The sequence below is a fragment of the Apteryx rowi genome, unplaced genomic scaffold, assembly GCF_003343035.1.
Source record: "Apteryx rowi isolate R43461 unplaced genomic scaffold, aptRow1 scaffold_395, whole genome shotgun sequence".
Classification (NCBI taxonomy): domain Eukaryota; kingdom Metazoa; phylum Chordata; class Aves; order Apterygiformes; family Apterygidae; genus Apteryx; species Apteryx rowi.
The window spans coordinates 95,510-112,974 of NW_020450474.1; the positions used below are offsets into that span (position 1 = coordinate 95,510).

The window sequence follows — 17,465 nt, forward strand, 5'->3', positions numbered from 1 at the left end:
TTTTTTTTTTTTTTTAAATTAAGATGCTCCTAAAGAGAAGGAGAAGAATAAACCCAAACCCCAAACTGCCTCAGTTAGAATGTAGGAGCCTAAATTACCATTTTCAAGAGTGCCATAGCCTTACTTTCAGCAGGTATTTAAATAAAAGTCAAAAGAACTTAAGCCTAGAGATTACTTTTAAACAAAAACAGGACTTTGGCATGTTAAAACGTTTAACAATCTTATTCAAGTTAAAAGCCAGCATAGCTCACGCCCCCACCGTGCTGCAGCAGTACATGACCACAGGCCACTGCACTCAAGACAAGATGCTGGGTTACAGGCAGGGAGGAAACCACCCCAGCAGAGCACCGCGAGCACGTGGCAGCACCCAGCCTATCTGCCACGCTCGGAGCCCGGCCAGGGAGAGGTGAGCCATTGTTTATTTAGCAGTCTCACAAATCGTACTTTGGGAACCAGTGTTCCAGGACAGTGCAGCAACACTGAGGCATTTCCCTTATTACACTACGTAACCAGCTGCAAAAATCTTAAAAGACCACAAACAGATCTGTAATCATTGGTCAAGGAAGGAAGAAAGCAGATAAAGAGTGAGGTCCAAGGAAAGGTTTTAAAAAGTGTTTCTTTCACTTGAGATCATATCTTAAAAAATATTGAATTCATCACTGAATATCCCTACTCTCTGATAAGCATGATAAAAAAAGAAAATCACCACAGTAGTGTGCACAGCTTAAAACAGATGAATGTTGAAAACAGCACTGGTTGGTAATAAAAACCATGGAAAGTTGTGTTCATTATTTCAGTTTTCAAGGTGCTTCACACTCTGAAGGTCTAAAATGAGCCTGCTGATCTTTATCAGGTTATCTGTAGTGGATGACCACTTAAACTTGGGCCTTTGCTGATCACTGTACACTATGGTAACCTTATAAAATATAATGTATTTTGCTGAGTGCATGTAAATCATGCACTTCAGCAAAAATGGGCACAACAATATAATATTTATGCAGACATGAATCAAGGAACAAAATGGAGATGCAAAAACATGTTCAGGCCTTGACAGACTTTATGACAAAGTCAAATAGCTGAAATCTTCCCCATCCCCCTATTAGCCAACTGCCTCCTTTAAAGCAGTTATATTGGATCCACATTTGAATTTGCACTCGAACCCTGAAGCTTGTCTCACATATATTAGGGTATACACAAATTTTGAAAATGGAGAGGCAGAATGCTGCTAATTATACATAAGTGATGTATGCTGCTGAAGTTTTTCCTTACTTTTTATAACCAAGATAGAGTTTTATTAAGGTATCAGGTTTCAGCTCCACCTCATCAACATTTGCATTCTCATCTTCCAAAACCTGCAAGAAATAAATAAGCATTAAGACATTTTGCTGAATGGTAAGCAGATCATAAAAAAGCAAAAGCACTTACAAGTAATTTTGATTTCAACAGTATCTGTAGAACTTGTGCCAAGATATCCTGCAAAGTTGCAGAAAAAAAATTATCAGTGCAGACATAGAGCACCTTCCTCTCAAAATGCTTACAATGCAAGATACTGCATTTAATACACATTTCATTTTTCACAACTTTAAATCATGTTCTTAAACATCTACAGAAAATTACAGTAAAAAGAATACACAGATTTAGACTAAGAACCAAAGACCGCAGAACACAATCACAGGATAGTTGGGGTTGGCAGGGAGCTCTGGAGGTCTCCTGGTCCAACCCCCCTGCTCAAGCAGGGTCAGCTGGAGCAGGCTGTCCAGCCAGGGTTTGAGTATCTCCAAGGATGGAGACTCCATGGCCTCTCTGGGCTATAAGATGGAACTGGGAATCAGTAAACACATAGTTCACACAGGTAGAACACTGTAAGGTCCTTTGGGGATGTTAGGACACATTCTTGTTGCAGTTGGTCAACTGTTGTCAAATTCTTCAGAAAGACTAATCTTAACAAAGAGATCTTTCCCATTACGGTTTTATAAATCTGCTTGCAAAATAGCTCCTAAGAAAGCATTTTGCTCCAAATCATGCAAATACAAGTAGCATGCCAGGCTTAAATCTCAAAAAATGAGCATCCTCTGCTTTCCGCTTTGCGCATTTTTCATGTCTGGCCTACACCAGGGATCTGCTCTAATTACTGTCACTGGGCAGTTACCAAGATGGCTACACTACTGTAAATATCCCATGTAGGCTTGCAAAGCTGCTATTTTACTACAGTGAGAGTGATCTGGGTTTTATGCAGCTAGGTGTCATTCGTACAAACAGCATTTTTATTCTGGCCTAACCACAAATTTGGGCCAAAATATTTATATATCTGGCTGCCAGTGAGCTTCTATAATAAATGCAATCCCATAGCATAGATAAGACCTCTGAATTTCCTGTAAAGTATCAGCAGCAGTAATTTACTAGATGTACATTTCTGAAAATAAAAATCTTCACTGACTAGGGATTGCCTGACTTTCCAGAAGTACTATTCAGCAGACTTGGTGCAAACCTATTACTAAAAGACACAGATGTCTAATAAACTGTGGGCCATAAAGTCTACTTGGAAAGAAAAGAAGGGAACCTTTTCTACAACACATAGCGAGACAGTGAATCTGAAGGTTCTATTATGAGCCTTGAGATACAAAGAAGAGGAAACACAACACAGTGTGGAGAAAATACTGTTTTTCCTAGACGTGTGGTTTTTTAAGTACTAAAACATACGCAGAAAAAACTGAAAAATGATTACAAGAGCTCAGCAGGAAGCTACACAGTTTATTCTGCTGATCAACGGCAGTATGTACACACTAATGAGTCTAAGAAGTTATGATTACAAGAAAGTAAACCAGGAAAGTAAGTTGACCAAGAAAAGAAAACAACTGCTCCTTCAGAACCAGCTCTGGCTTCAAGCATATCTAATCCCAGTTTCTCATGATAGCAGGAAGAGCTCTGAAGCCCAAGAGACTCCACAAGAGTACTGTTAAATGTGCAAAGGCACTACCATTTTTATTTGGGTACTGTCTGTCAGCTGCTGCATGGTATAGGCATCTTCTGTGTTGTACTGCAGTAAAATCGCCATCTGGAATGTCGATGCCTTCCAGATCCCCAAAAGAGAAGGAAAGGGGAGGGGGGGGAAAGACAAACAGAAAATGAGTGAACAAACAACATTCCAAATTTGAACAGCTTGAAATTCACCAGTGTGTATGCATATGCTGCATAGTTGGATAATGAAAAATATCCAACTAGTGCTAATAATACAGAAAAGTCTGGTATTTCTTATACAACCAGAACTCTATGTTCTAGCATTATCTAAACATAAATCCTAAGATCACGAACATTTACCTAGCTGCACACACTTCTTCACATCTCCTATTGTGGTGTCAAAGCCTTACTTTCTTACTTGCTAATACCATTCTTAGCAATTTTCCTCTGTCACTCCCTGACTCTTACCCATTTAAATACTCATTAAAAACCTACACAGACTACTGAATTCATCCTCACAATACTCCCAACTCTAGCAGAGTAATAAAATCAAATTTATAAACAAGGCAGCCATCAGTGGCTTATTCAAGTTTATCACCAGTGGGTTAACATATGCTGATTACAAAAGTTCGGAGTCTGAGATTATCTTGTTTCCTCTCACTGTTGTGAACTCCCCTCCTCTGTCTACTTTGTGAAAGAACGCAGACAAGAAAGTATGAGATCATATACAAAGAGGTTGCACTTGTCTCATACAACCCAGTTCAACAACTGTTTAAATCACAAGTAATTTACTTCTGTAAGTCAATTTTCTTTTAAATGTAGATCTTAAGTAGCATTAAAGTGAATAAATCAAGCATATAACAAAAGTTCTATGAATCTTAATGGCAACAACTGTCTGGGGAAGTCTAATAACTTTGGTTCACTTCAGCAGTACATAGAAGATTTGTACTGACCAGATCTTGCATCTGTGCTTTGCTTTATTTAAAGCCAGTTGGATTACTCTTGGGAGTAAAGCTGATCAATGCATATGAGCATTTTAAACACCAGATAAACATATATGTGTGTGTATATATACATACGTACCCACAGGCATATTAATTAAGGAATTCAATGATTTCAAATACTTAAAGTGATACATCATTACATACTATTAATGAATACTTTGACATAACAAGAAAACACAGCTCAATGCACTCTATTAAAATTAGTTTGTGTGTTGGCACAGGTATTCACATGAACTTCACTACTTGAGCATCTAAGCACTTCACTATTTTTAATACATTTATCTGCATAATGCTCCTTTAAGGTAGGGAAAAGCTATTATCTCCAGTTTAGGAGTAAACAGACTAAAGAGCTCATCCAGACAATGTAAAAGCAGCGGCGCGGAGACTGAACACTTCTTCCACGCGATCAGCTATCATTCAGTCCTCTAGACAATGCAATAATCAAGTGTTGCTGTTAGTACGATGCTATTCTTACCTGTAACGTGTATCTATTTTTGAAACAGTTGGTAACCAGTTCCCCTTTGGACAGCTGATACAACCATGTTAATTTTCTTCCACTATGACGACTGGCATAAAATGCTGTAAATCTCTGATAACTCCGTTCTAACTGTATGAAAACAACAGCAACAAAAAAGATTAGTTTCTTTCACACTTCTGTTCTAGAATATGCTCCTGAACCTACTATGGGAGAAGCAAATCAGGTAACTCTCCACTGCCATGTTTTCTAGGAGGGACAAATGGAAACCCGAACTATTCAAATTCTTCAGATCAGATGAAAGTTTCCCCTTGTGATGAGTCTCCCTTTAAAGAACCATCAACAATAAGAACCTAACCAAGGGCAAACGTTCCAGTCTTCCTTTAAGATAGATTAAGCAAGGCTACAAAGACTGTTTCTTTTAACCACCTTAGTGCTCCATTTAACAACATTTACTTATTTCTCATGTTAAGTATTCATGTCTTGTCTATTTTGGATAAACACTCGGCAGAAAACTAATGTTTACTATCTGAAGAGTTTATTGGACTGAAGTTAACTGCCAGAAAAAAAGTTTCTTAAAGGCATACACAGAAAAATAACAAAGATTTACTTCAGTTACTGCTCAATGTTCTGAAGAAAGATTGCACTGAATGTTTTCAAGAAAGATTCATTAATCATGGTCTTTCCACCAGAGACAACAGTTTGCTTTTCAGACAATTTCCTCCTACTACCTGAATGACTTATCTCCTTCCAAATATCCTCCAGCCAAAAAGCCAAACTACACATACAAAGCTTCTAGACAAAAAAAACAACAGCAAAAACAAAAGTCCCAGTCCCCTTTGACTCACAACAAAACAGGAGGAGAAACAAGCAATCTTCTTGTAAAATAATTCCATGTTAAGCTTTAAAAATGGGCATTGCCTCACCTCAGAAGGCAGAGCAAATGTGCAGGATTGCTGAAACGGCCACGATCCAGAGCTCAGGACCTGGATGCTGAAGTCCACTGGAAGAGGGGGCACACAGATTAACAGACTTAACCACACTCTCCTCTCTGGGTCCACCCTCTTTCCAAACATGCAGTTTCACAGTTCTAACACAAACCAGAAAGAGCTCTGTCCTGCTCAAACTAACATGGTGGAAATCATAAAACAATCTAAATAGTATTTCATTCAAAGCGTAAAATAAAGAAATCCACGTAAGACGAAGGTGCTCTTGGATAGCATTAGAGTTACTGTGACAGTAACTAAGTTTTCTTTCATTTGTAGAGATCACTACCCTTTTTCTACCCCCATGAGAGATTTTTCTCTTTTAACATGCAAACATAAAAAAGTGTAAATGTAGATTTATTTACTTATTTTTATGTGCAACTGAAAACTCTCCAGTCTACAGTACGCACTGGTATTTAGGGCAAGTTAGTAAATATAATATATATTAAAAAATAATAATAAAAAATCTAAGCCTGATAATACAGTCATTCAAACATCATTTAAAACATAATTACCAATTTCTGAAAGGATTTGTTTCAACAAGTTTCAGTGAAAAATATATTTCTTCATAAGAAAGCAATAGGGTTACCCACTGATCTAAAAGACAGCACCCTTTTTCTTAATATTTCTATTCAAGTCTGATTACCTAAGCCAAACTGTGCTCAAAAGTAAAGCCATTTCTAAGAAAAGCATCCTTCCAATCAGTAATCACCTCAACATCTCTTCCGTCTTCTGCTAAAAAAAAAAAAAAAAAAAAAAAAAGGACAGGATTCAACTTAACTTAATTACCTACCTAAAGATGAGCTGCAAAATCAGGAGGAGGCTACCCATAACAGAAGATATAAAGTGCTATTAGAAGACACAGCACAGACCTAAAACATTAATTTAAAAACCCTATCTRTCTTGGTCAAAATATATTAATAATGCTAACCTTTGAGGGGCATGATGCATAAATCAAATACTTCCATCATACACTTAGCTTTTCTCTGTAGAAATAAGGGGAAGCTAAACTACTTAACAGTAACTCAGATTCTGGAACAACAGCTAGTTATAAATGTATTACTTACAATCTAATGGTTCTGAATTGGTCAGGTGCTTTTTAAATTGCTCATTCAAGTCCTTGCTTACACCAATATCTTGAAACATCCGCTGCAGCTTGGAAGTGTACTCAAAACCACAAGCTTGCTGCATTTTAAAAGCACAGATATGTCAGCAAGACCATACACTTTGACACTGAAGAATGAAAAGTATAGAAATCCATTTTCTTAAAAGAAGATGTACAAAGTTCAGTATCTCCCTTATTCAAAGTACTAACCCAACTGGAAAACAGCTGTTTAACTGCCACCAAAACCAGAAGACAATTTTGGAAAAAACAAACAAAAATAAAACCCCCACACAATGAACAGACTACTAGAAGACCTCAGACCTTACTTTGCTTGATTCCTGAACCAACAAGAGTTAATGGAATTAAGCAACATGACTGGCAACATTTCAGCATTCATTTGGATAATGATGTTTATGCAATATATTTGCATTAGAATTAAACTTATTCCATCAGACAGACATGCAAGTCTGCCAAAAGCACAGAGGTCCTATACTTTTCTATCATACGTAATGAAATCTGAATAAAATCATAATATTTTGAGAGTACATACATCAATGCTTTCCAAGATAACGCCAAGATCTGCAATATGGTAGGTCATGGGACAATCAAGGAATACTTACTTTAAGTTTAGAGATCATGCTTGCCTCAGCATCATCACTAGCACTGTTCTGATGTACAAGTCTCTTTGCCAGCATTTTAGCATAGAATTTTTGAAACACATCTTTATCCTCAATATACTTGAAGACAACCATCTGGAAAAGACAAGAATATTTATAAGAAGAAAATATTTAATCATCTGTATTGAAGGAGAGCCACAATAGTAGCTACTTCATTAACACTTAAATTTTTAAGTTTTTTTTTTTAATGTGGATACAACTGTAAATGTTATCTGCATATTCTACATATAGAGGGTTTATATATATATATATACATACATATACACACATATATACATACACACATATCTCTCTCTCTCAACATAAAAATTCAAGTGAGCAAATTCTGTTCAGCCACTTGAAATATATTGGTGACTTAAGGTTAAGGGCTTTCTTTTTTTTTTCTTTTTTTTTTTTTTAAATATAACCAACAGCCCTTGCAGAGATTATTAAGAATATTACTGAAAAGCTAAAATATTAAGTAATGAAAACAAACATACAGAATAAAAGGTTTGATTTAATCTACCTTACGTGACAACTGAATACTTTTAACTTGTCAAAGCTTGTACAGAAGAGAACTGTATTTATGTCTTACCACTTGATTGAGTGTGTCTTCTAATTCTGCTTCTTCTGGGTTCTTTGAGCTGCAGTGAAAGAGGAACATTTTTTATGATTCCAAAATTACTAAATTAAAACAACATTTGGAGGTTTGTGGAAGTTTATTTCATAAACAAAGGAACATGCTTAAAATGACAGATGGAATAGTTTTTGGGCCAAAGACTCTTTTGAGAGGAAACTATGTAATGAAATGAACAGTTTTCTCTTCATTACTCCACATAATGAACATACGTTAAGCAACTTTAAAGTATGAGATTTTTAAACGACAGGTCAAAGTCCTGTACCATGGAGTGCTTGGGACTTCCTAAGAGCCTGTGATGATACTTTGGATTTGTGTGTTTAAATGTGAATCTCTCTCTTCTAACTTCCTTCTGCTGCTAAATGCTATTTTCATTTCTTATCTTAGGTGCTACAGACAGTGAAAAAGCAACAGCTCACAGAGCTCATTCTTGACTGAGTGAGAGCTAAAGTGGCAACACACTGTTTTCCTCCACATCATGCTAGTCCATCAGGCACACCCCAAAGCTACCCTGAGGAAAGCTAGTATTTATAAAGGGGAAGAAAAAATATTTTTTTTTGGGGGGGGGGGGGGGGGCACACAAAAGGGCAGGGAGGAAAGGGAGGGGAAAAGTGTGCAAGCTTTCCCGGCTTTAGTTTTGTTTTGTCTTTTTCCACCCCTGAAAAACAGCTAGCAAAGTTGCCAGGGACTGACACCAATCCAGTGCGAGCTGGACTGATACCAACTCAGTTTATGAGCTGCTGAACCATTTGAAGCCAAATACCTTAATTAAATTACGAACCACAAGAAGTTAGGAGGCAGTTTTTGTTCTCCTCAATTTCTGCCCAGATGGAAGAAGATATAGAGAAAATAACAGGAGGAAAGTAAGAGTTTTAATGAAAAAAGGGAAAGTGCCCTCTTTTTTACAAGATGTATAACACCAAATTTTGGAAAAAAAGAAAACACTTCAGTTCCTCCCCCCCCACCCCCCCAAAGCAAACAAAAAACAAACAAATACCCCCCCCAACATCCAGAACTTAGTCTCCTATGGGGGGGGGGAGGGCTTGGTTCTTTCGTTACCCTCTCTCTCCTTAAAACGAGAAAAGGAAATATAATCTTTAAAAGTCCTATTCAATTTTTTCATTCAAAATTTGGTATAATTAAATTTTATTGAAATGTTAAGTTCTATTGCTGAAGACAATATAAAACTTCATACGCTAAATCTTTTTAAAACAAAAGCCAACCTGAAACAATAATTCACCTTTGAAGACATACCTTTTCTTTAGTAAAGAGTCACAGTATCGCGCCAGTAGCTCTGGGGATTTACTGGATGATTGAGCCATTTTTGTCACTGCATTATTATTTATAAATCGACCACAAGCCTATAAATCACAAAAGACAGTGAAATTTTTGGGAGCCAAAACACTRAAGAGAGAAAATGGTCATCATATGACTCTACTTACCCATATACTTACTTTGTCTAGTGCAGCCACAAAACCGGCATCGTTGTTGAATGCAGACATAACTAAAGCATTATATTTCTTATGGACATCCAACACTGTCTGTACATACATTTTTGGATCCTGTAAGAAAAAGAACTTGTTGCTTGCAATGAAACCCATTGACTTTCTGCTTTCTGTTTCTTCCAGAACAGGACTAATCACTGTTTTAAGCAAATTTTCATGGTGAAAACTTGCTTAAGAATGAGAAACTTTTTAAATATAAGATAATACCCAGACTAACTTAGGTTTTATGTTCATGACTGACTTACATTACTGCAAGCATTTATTTACAGGGACCAGACTACAGCAGGAGTGTACTACATTACATAGTACAAAAGGAAACAAAATCCTTATTCAAGTATTGCAAGCATCTTCAAAAAGGACCTTTTTTTTTTTTTTTTTTTTAAAGACACAAGCTTAATTCCAATCAGACCTGACAGTGATGGGCAATCATAAAATCGCAATTTTTTAGAAGAAACCCTCCAATTAAATCTCTGTAGTAATAAAGCAATACCGTATCTCCAATAGCTACAACTCCAGAAAGATCTGAGTTGTCGATGACAGTTCTTGAAAATTATCAGCTCAACTTTCAGTGGCAGCCAAATGCCAACAAACATCAAGCATCATCTTTACTGCACCCACAGACTGAGACTGTGTGCAGTTCTGATCTCTGCATTTTGAGAGAGATGTAGTGGAGTCAGAGTAGGAACAGCAAAGGGAATCTAAAACACCAGGTGGATAGGGCAGTTACCATACAAAGAGACTAAAAAGGCTAAAACTCTTCTGTTTGAAGATCAGAAGGTTGAAAAGGCTTATGACCAAGGTTTACAAAATGAGGAAAAGGGCTGAAAAGTTGAAGATTCATCCAAAGCCACAATTTGCAACTACAGGGCACTTGACGAAACTAATAGGAAATAAGTTTAAAACAGATAAAAATAAAGAACATCTTTACATATCAGGTAGTGAACTTCTGGAACTTGCTGCCATAGGTTGTGGAAGCAGATAATATCAACAGGTTCAAAAAAGGATTAGACTAATTCGTAGACAACAGGTCCATAAACAGATATTGGAAGGACTGGGCAGGGAGCACTCCCATAACATTCCTACTGTAAGTGTTCCAGATGATGGGAATGGATAGGAAAACATGGCCAGGCTTGAATTAGTACCCTGAAAAGCTTTTCCTGTCGCCACTGAAGACCAACTAACAGGCTGCACGGCCCACTGCTCTAATGCACTGCTTGAGACAGAACTGACAGATGCATGAGACCCTCTCGCACAAGAATTTCAAGAGCACTCAAAGGACTTTCACAGAGGAGTCTCCTGATTACAAGGACTCTAAAAAGATAACCAAAGGCATTAAAGGTGGTAATCTGACTGAAATTAGTTAATATAGTTAATGGAGTCTAGAACACAACTCATTCTACAGTAACAATCTAAAATGGGTCAAGTTGAGTCATTCTGAACATGACTGGATCTCTCCACTGACTACAGAGAAACAGAGAAACTTGCTGACTTGTCTATCTGTTTAGACAGAGTACAGATAAATCAGGTTAGGCAGAATCAGTCTTAGCTAAATGTGGTAAAGGACTAACAAGCTTATGATGAGAACAGATTCAGTGGAGTGAAATACACTGGAAGAGGAGGCAAAATGGTCCCAGTGAAAAGTGACAGAAGATATTGCCATGAAAATAAACAAACAAATGTGAAAAAAGAAAAGGAGCAGAAGAAGGGCAAAGCACGTGTTCAGGAAACAAGAAAAAGTGAAGTGATCAGAAAGAGTTTTGTAAATGGCTGGAGTCAAAAAAAACTAATACATACAGATCTCAGGCTTCCTCTCTCTCAAAGACGGAGCTAGAAGTAATTTCTGGAGAAAGAGCTTTTTCTTCTCCAGGAAGTTCCTCAAGGCCTAGGTACCAAGGACTACAGAGTGATAACCACCAAGGGGATGCTTTAACTGATTTTACCATGGAGCAGATTACAAAATTTAAGAGGACATCTATGAATGGCCCTGAAGACTGCTGAGCTTATTTTATGACTTATAAAAGATCATATTGTGCTAGAAAACTATGCTTGTTAAACATTTTAATCTATGCTAAAAACAGACTTTTTACTGCTCTCCTTGCAGTCGTTACAGACTGCTGCTTTAACAATTACCTACAAAGATATTCCAAGAATATCTGAGGCCAATAGCTGGTTAAAATAATCTTTATCAAAAAACAAACTAGTATTAAGTTTAACCCAGTTTTAACTAAAAATTTGCCAAAATATATTCTTTATCCTAATTTTGCTCTGTGCAATGTCTTATTCTATGTTTTTTTTGCTAGAAAATGTCACATTATCTACAGACAAAGTTTAGCAAGTGTTTTAAAGAACTTCTCCTCACTGTTGTTTAGATTCATCTCTACTTAATGAAATATTAAATCTGAAACTACAATTACACAGCAAAAATCAAGAAGGCAGACAATTATATGGTTCAATGACCACAGCAGTACAAAAGACCTGACCTGTTCCTTATATCATGCCCTGTCCAAACATTTCAGTTGTTGCTTCCTCTCTTCCTCCCACCATATTTCTCATGCTTTTCCAAACATAATGAAGCCATTAAGCAGAAAACTAAAAACAACAAAAACTTTCTTGAAACAGTCCCATCCATGTCGAAAGTCCACACTACGATGAAATAAAATAAAGTCCGCTAGAGACAATGTTTCTTGAAACAGTGGACTTCCAAGCGTATTTGTAGATATAGGATGTGGTACTGCAGAGCCAGCATTCCCAGCAGACAAGACATTCTGCCAGAGAACAAAAATTAAGAGGGAGAAAAAAAAACAAAGCTCGAAGAATAGTAACTCAGTGGTGTTACTATTGTTTTAAGTTTCCTATAAGCATCAGAGAATTGACTAGCCCACAAGCTGAATCAGTGGAAAAGGAAAGCATATGTAAACTGGAAATTAGATCAGTAAGCATTCACCCTTCTCTAACCTAAAACTGGTAGCAACCACATACAGACTTATTTCAACGGGATACTTGCATTTAGAGCAGTTTCTCCACATTTCTCAATTGCAGCTAGACCCTGATTATGAATGTGGGTTTCCAAGAGTTTTTTCAGCTCTCCAAGGCCATCCTGGATTCGAGATACAAGGTTATACATGCGTCCCAAGTCTGGAAAAAAAGAAAGCTAGTGTCTCCCATTTGTATTAGCTATGACTCCAACTCCTCGCTTACAAAGTTGACAAATAGGAGTTAAACATTCAACATCACCATCAACAAAAACATACATGCAATTGCTGCTGTAAAAAAAAAAAAAAAAAAAAAAAAAAAAAAAAATCACACAAGCTATAGCAAAAAATTAAGTGCTATAGTAAATTTTTGCACTAACCTGGAAAGTTATGATTAGTTAAAAGGGAAAACAATTTGCTTAAGTATCATGTTTTATCTTCACAACACTACAGAAATTTCAAGAACAAAACCCAAGATTTAAATTACAGGCGTATATTTACTTCTGATTTCTATTTTTTATGAACAATTTCAAGAGGTGTGACAATTTATAAATATTTATATTTATAATTTATAAATAGAATTAACCCCCCCCCTTATTTAAAGTTTCTAAATTGATACCTTTAACCAAGACTGTCATTAGTGTTACTACTGGTTAAGAGTACAGTGTTCTCCCACTGATCACCAGCCTTTCTGAGCCTCCTGCTCAGAACAAAACAGTTTTCAGAAATATAACAACAACACCTGCAGCCTTTTGTATAATCTACTGGTGGCGACAACAGTTAGCAAACGTGGGAAACGTGAGGTAAAATGTTATGTGTTGATGTGACGTTTAAAGACAAAAATGGAAAAATTATAAACCAACTTTCCCACAATAAATAAACCACCGCCAATAAAACTACCTCTTTTAAAAAAAGATTTAGCTACCTGATTAGTAATAGATATAACTATATATGTTTGGAAGAAGAAAAAAAAAAAAAGAAGATTGAGAAAAGCATCGCCACAAAACTCAAGACTAATAAAGGTGAAAAGAAATTGGACATAACTTCATGTAGGCTAAAACCKCATATTAAAATCTCACCAGTTTTCAGCCAAATCAATTAGTAATTTTGGAAAGTCTAATACAGAAGAGGGCTTTGCATTTATTATTCTTTTTAAACAGGGCAGAGTCTTAGTACTTTCCGAATGCCAGACTCTTAAACGCTTTAATATGGACATAAACCAGATCCACAAAACTACTAATTACTTCTAGCAATCTTGGTCTTACTTAATAGACACTCGAGTAAAATGGCAAACCACCAAATTAGCTACTGTAGACTAATGAGGGTATTTCACCTTGTTGGATCTGTCTTAAAGTCTTCAACTCTATGTAGCTCTTCCTCAGTGCAAGGTCTTCTCTGAAGGGCTTATGTATAATTTATTACCACTTGAGGATTGTTAGATATTAAATAAAGTGGAGCAATCAAGTAGTTGTACTGTTAGCTAACTCTGAAATACAACACTCAAAACTTGATGCCTTTACTGGTGAGGCTAGGCCAGCCATGTTCAAGCCAATTGCCCTTTCCATTTCATGCTTTCAGGTAGAACTTTGGCAAATTTTAATCTTTTGGATTGATCGTTTTTGAAAAATGATTTTTCCTTCTAAAAAATCACATTCTTGGCCTGGCATTATACTTTTACAATGTAAGGAAAGTACGTTCTTCTTTTAGCCGTAGGATGTTAGCAAAATGATAAGACAATAATGCCAAGCATGGGTGGGATGTTCTGCCACTAGACCTACCCACAAACAAGGGGTCAGAGGTTGCTCTATCAGGATGCCTGTAGTTGGTGAAATATGAAACGGACACTACAAAAACTCAAGGAAGATTTACAGAATAAAACATCCCGTTCCCCATAAAGATAATTATTTCCTGTCATTGTCATACTGATGCGAATAGGTAACAAGTGACAAATGTGCCACACAACCTTTGTAACTGGTTGCACAATGTGTTTAAAAAGTTACAGAATAGCAGCAGGAGTGGCCTGTAATACAATCTGTCTAACATACTTCACATGGGAGGACCTCAAAAGCAGCTCACTTTCAAGAACAAGGCAATAAAGACATTATATGAGTTTAGGATTATCTAAAATAGGCTATTTAAGTATACTACAAATTTAAGTCCAGTGCTTTGAGAGTGAACTGATCATGGATTCTTTGATATTTCATTCTTTATCAAAATAAATATTTCTAACCATGAAAATTTATTAAACTTAGAAGTGGCCAAGGAACAACTATTTTAACTTCTGCAAGTGAAATGCAGTAAGAGGAATGGAAATATTTTGGAAAACATGGCTCTTTAAAAACACCTAATAATCTTAGAAATAGCTTCAGTAAAAGTAAAAACTAAGATCTATAAAAAAAAACCCCATGGCTTTGGCACTGTCTTGTTGTCTTTTTTGTTTTGTTTTGTTTTTAAGCTCCTACAAACATATAAAGTTGTATCACTAGGGTAAATGACTATATTAAAGGCTCACAAAGCCCACAGACTTGGTGATGTTGATAATAAAATAGCCTAGAAAGGCCTCCTGAGTCCAGAAAATTTTTCAGGATTGTACTATTGCTATTTCTATTGTCAGAAGACATTAATAAAGCCATTTTACTATTCCAAGATCCATCTGTATTAAAATCTGTTCCAACTATGGAGGAAATACATTTGTTATTTAGAAATGTAAACAATAGCTGACCCTTAAGTTAATAGAGGATAACAATCTTCAATTTACATTTGAAATGGGTAACTTCCGCCCTACCAATCATGCTTAAATGTCCATTTTTATTTTGAAGTGTCCCTTGATTATCAATAAAATTATTATGGTAATTATTCATAGCTGCTCTTTAAGGTTGATATACAAAGAGATCACCAGTCATAATTATACAATCACAACTCTTGACACCTTTGGGAAAAAAGGGCAAATGTAATGTTGGCCACTAATCCTCCATCCTGAGCCACTCAGAGGCTTCAATTCTTTAAGAAGTTTACAGCTCTCAAACCAACAACAGCAGCAATAGTAACTTAATCATAACCTCTCTTTAATTCTATCACTTCCTTAAAAGAAATATTTCAGATATAGAGCCTTATGCTCATTTCCTATATAGATTTAATCCCCAACGAGAAAAAACAGCAACACCATTCATCCTCCTCACCTGCAGGATATACAAGAATTACATGGCCTTAGTTTTGACTGCTTTGTTTTTTCTAGGCATTAACTCCTGAACACTTACAAACCAATACAGTTACTAACTTTTTAAAGATACCTCAACTTTTGATAATCTTGTCTTCAACAGTTCCTCTAAAATAAGTAAGCTTCTATTCTGTGTGCTGTCTATGGAAGTATAAACTTACTCCATTAGTGCCATTTCAGACTAATTTTCACAGCTAAAATTATATCAATATTTACTAATTTGCACCCTTTTTTGTGTTATCTGTCCTATGTGCAGTTCTAATTGATAATTTAAAAGCTCCTTATTTGTTTCTATTCTACTTTTAAAATTCCCTAAACATACTTCCAGACAAATTGAATTGTAAAATTCTCGTTGCTGACTCCCAAGAGGCCTTGGAAACAGCTGGTGAGACTAGTGGTCTGTTTTCTGTCTCATACCTCTCTCGTGCAAGCTTCAGTTCCTGCTGAAAGAACAGCTCAAATGTTCTTGAAGCTGTTCCAGCCATATTAAGAGAAACCAAAATTAGTGCTGTTTTGCCTTAAAATTTGAGGTTCAAACAGGCAGCCTGAGGCCATCCCCATTTAATCAGCAGCTGTTTGTTGACTGGCTCAGTGTCCATATTCTCCCTTAATCTAATTACTAAAGAAATCACATTTAGCCATTATCAGAAGCTACACTACTCACAAATCATCGGAGAGGAACTGCAGGAAAACCTAAAACCAATGTTTCAATCAGCTTACCTTCATTTTTGTCAGCATCCAATAAATTCTGAAACTCTGTATGAAATATCTCCAAGTGTTTCTCAATAAGTACTTGCTCACATTTTCGTGCCAGTTCATCTTGTGTGCTCTCATGGAGATATACCTGAACTCTACGCTGTTCCTCAAGAAGGCGAGCTTCAGCCTACAGAACAAACAGGTAAACATGAAACCTGTACAAAAGGTAGAGCAGAGTTCTAACAGCAGAAAACAGATAACTATTTAGTAAATTCATCCAGAAAAAAAAATAAACAAACATCTCCCTAATGCAGTATTATGGTCCACCTGTTTAAACAGTTGTTATGTTTCTGGGAATCATAATGTGACTTCTCCCCTGCTGCATACATATGGATTCAATGTCTATGTTGATGATATTTTTATATATTGTTGAAATGGAAGGAGAACCAGAGCAACATTGTTTTCCCTCATGCTTCTGAATAAGATGTTTTCAGATGAAAATCTGCTGCTAGAAAGTGGCCAACACGAGATGCTCGCACTTTTAGGATCAGCAAGCTCTCCAGCCACAGAGGTAGTTAGTTTTGTTTAAAATGAACATGAATACATTTCATGCCTGCCCAAAAACTAAAAGGCACAAAATTACCATTTAGCAGTATGCCCATCACAAATTTATTTCAATGTTCTCATGTACATTCTTATATAGAAAAGCTTCCCCAAATCTACAATCATTTAAATTTTACTAGCGTATAATTTGGCACATAAAATGCTACATATGCATATGTTCCTGCTAAACCAAAATTCTAAATGTCACTTGAGGAATAGTACTGAATTCCAAAATGTAAACGTGAAGTTGTTTATATAACAATTACCTCTATTTTGTTTGTGAAAATGTTAAAGATTCACTTTACAAGCCATCTGTGAGAGTGACACATTATTAGGGATAAGGCACATATGGTTTCTTATCAGTCCAGATTATTTAAAATAATAAATGTCACTAAGAGAAGGAAATGAAATTAATGCATTTTCCTAACACTTTATGACACAGAGCAAACATGACAGATCATATTATGGACAACAAAATAACAACTTAACTGCAGGAATGTTGCATCATACACAGACAACTTTAAACAATCTTCTACGTTATTGCTAACTTCACTCATTTTTGTAATAATTTTGCACTTAGCTTTGGTGACATGACTCTGGATTACTGTTTTTCAGAGTTAAACCAGTACAGCTCAAAACATAAGAAACAAA

The 17,465-nt window shown here is 36.2% G+C and overlaps 1 protein-coding gene across 3 annotated transcripts in view; it reads right to left on the reverse strand.

Moving 5' to 3' along the window:
* CUL1 (cullin 1) overlaps positions 1-17,465 on the reverse strand; it is a 39,115-nt gene that overhangs the window by 2,648 nt on the left and 19,002 nt on the right. Inside the window, exons 7-19 of one of the 3 annotated variants that reach the window (XM_026074689.1) lie at positions 16,236-16,398; positions 12,331-12,461; positions 9,276-9,383; positions 9,076-9,182; positions 7,780-7,828; positions 7,149-7,280; positions 6,491-6,608; positions 5,364-5,440; positions 4,438-4,569; positions 2,978-3,070; positions 1,426-1,473; positions 1,270-1,352; positions 935-939 (exon numbers count right to left, since the gene is read on the reverse strand). In XM_026074689.1, the coding sequence (XP_025930474.1) occupies positions 935-939; positions 1,270-1,352; positions 1,426-1,473; positions 2,978-3,070; positions 4,438-4,569; positions 5,364-5,440; positions 6,491-6,608; positions 7,149-7,280; positions 7,780-7,828; positions 9,076-9,182; positions 9,276-9,383; positions 12,331-12,461; positions 16,236-16,398 (1,246 nt within the window). The remainder of the gene's footprint in view (positions 1-934; positions 940-1,269; positions 1,353-1,425; positions 1,474-2,977; positions 3,071-4,437; positions 4,570-5,363; positions 5,441-6,490; positions 6,609-7,148; positions 7,281-7,779; positions 7,829-9,075; positions 9,183-9,275; positions 9,384-12,330; positions 12,462-16,235; positions 16,399-17,465) is intronic. The other 2 variants (XM_026074690.1, XM_026074691.1) reach the window with 2 other exon arrangements.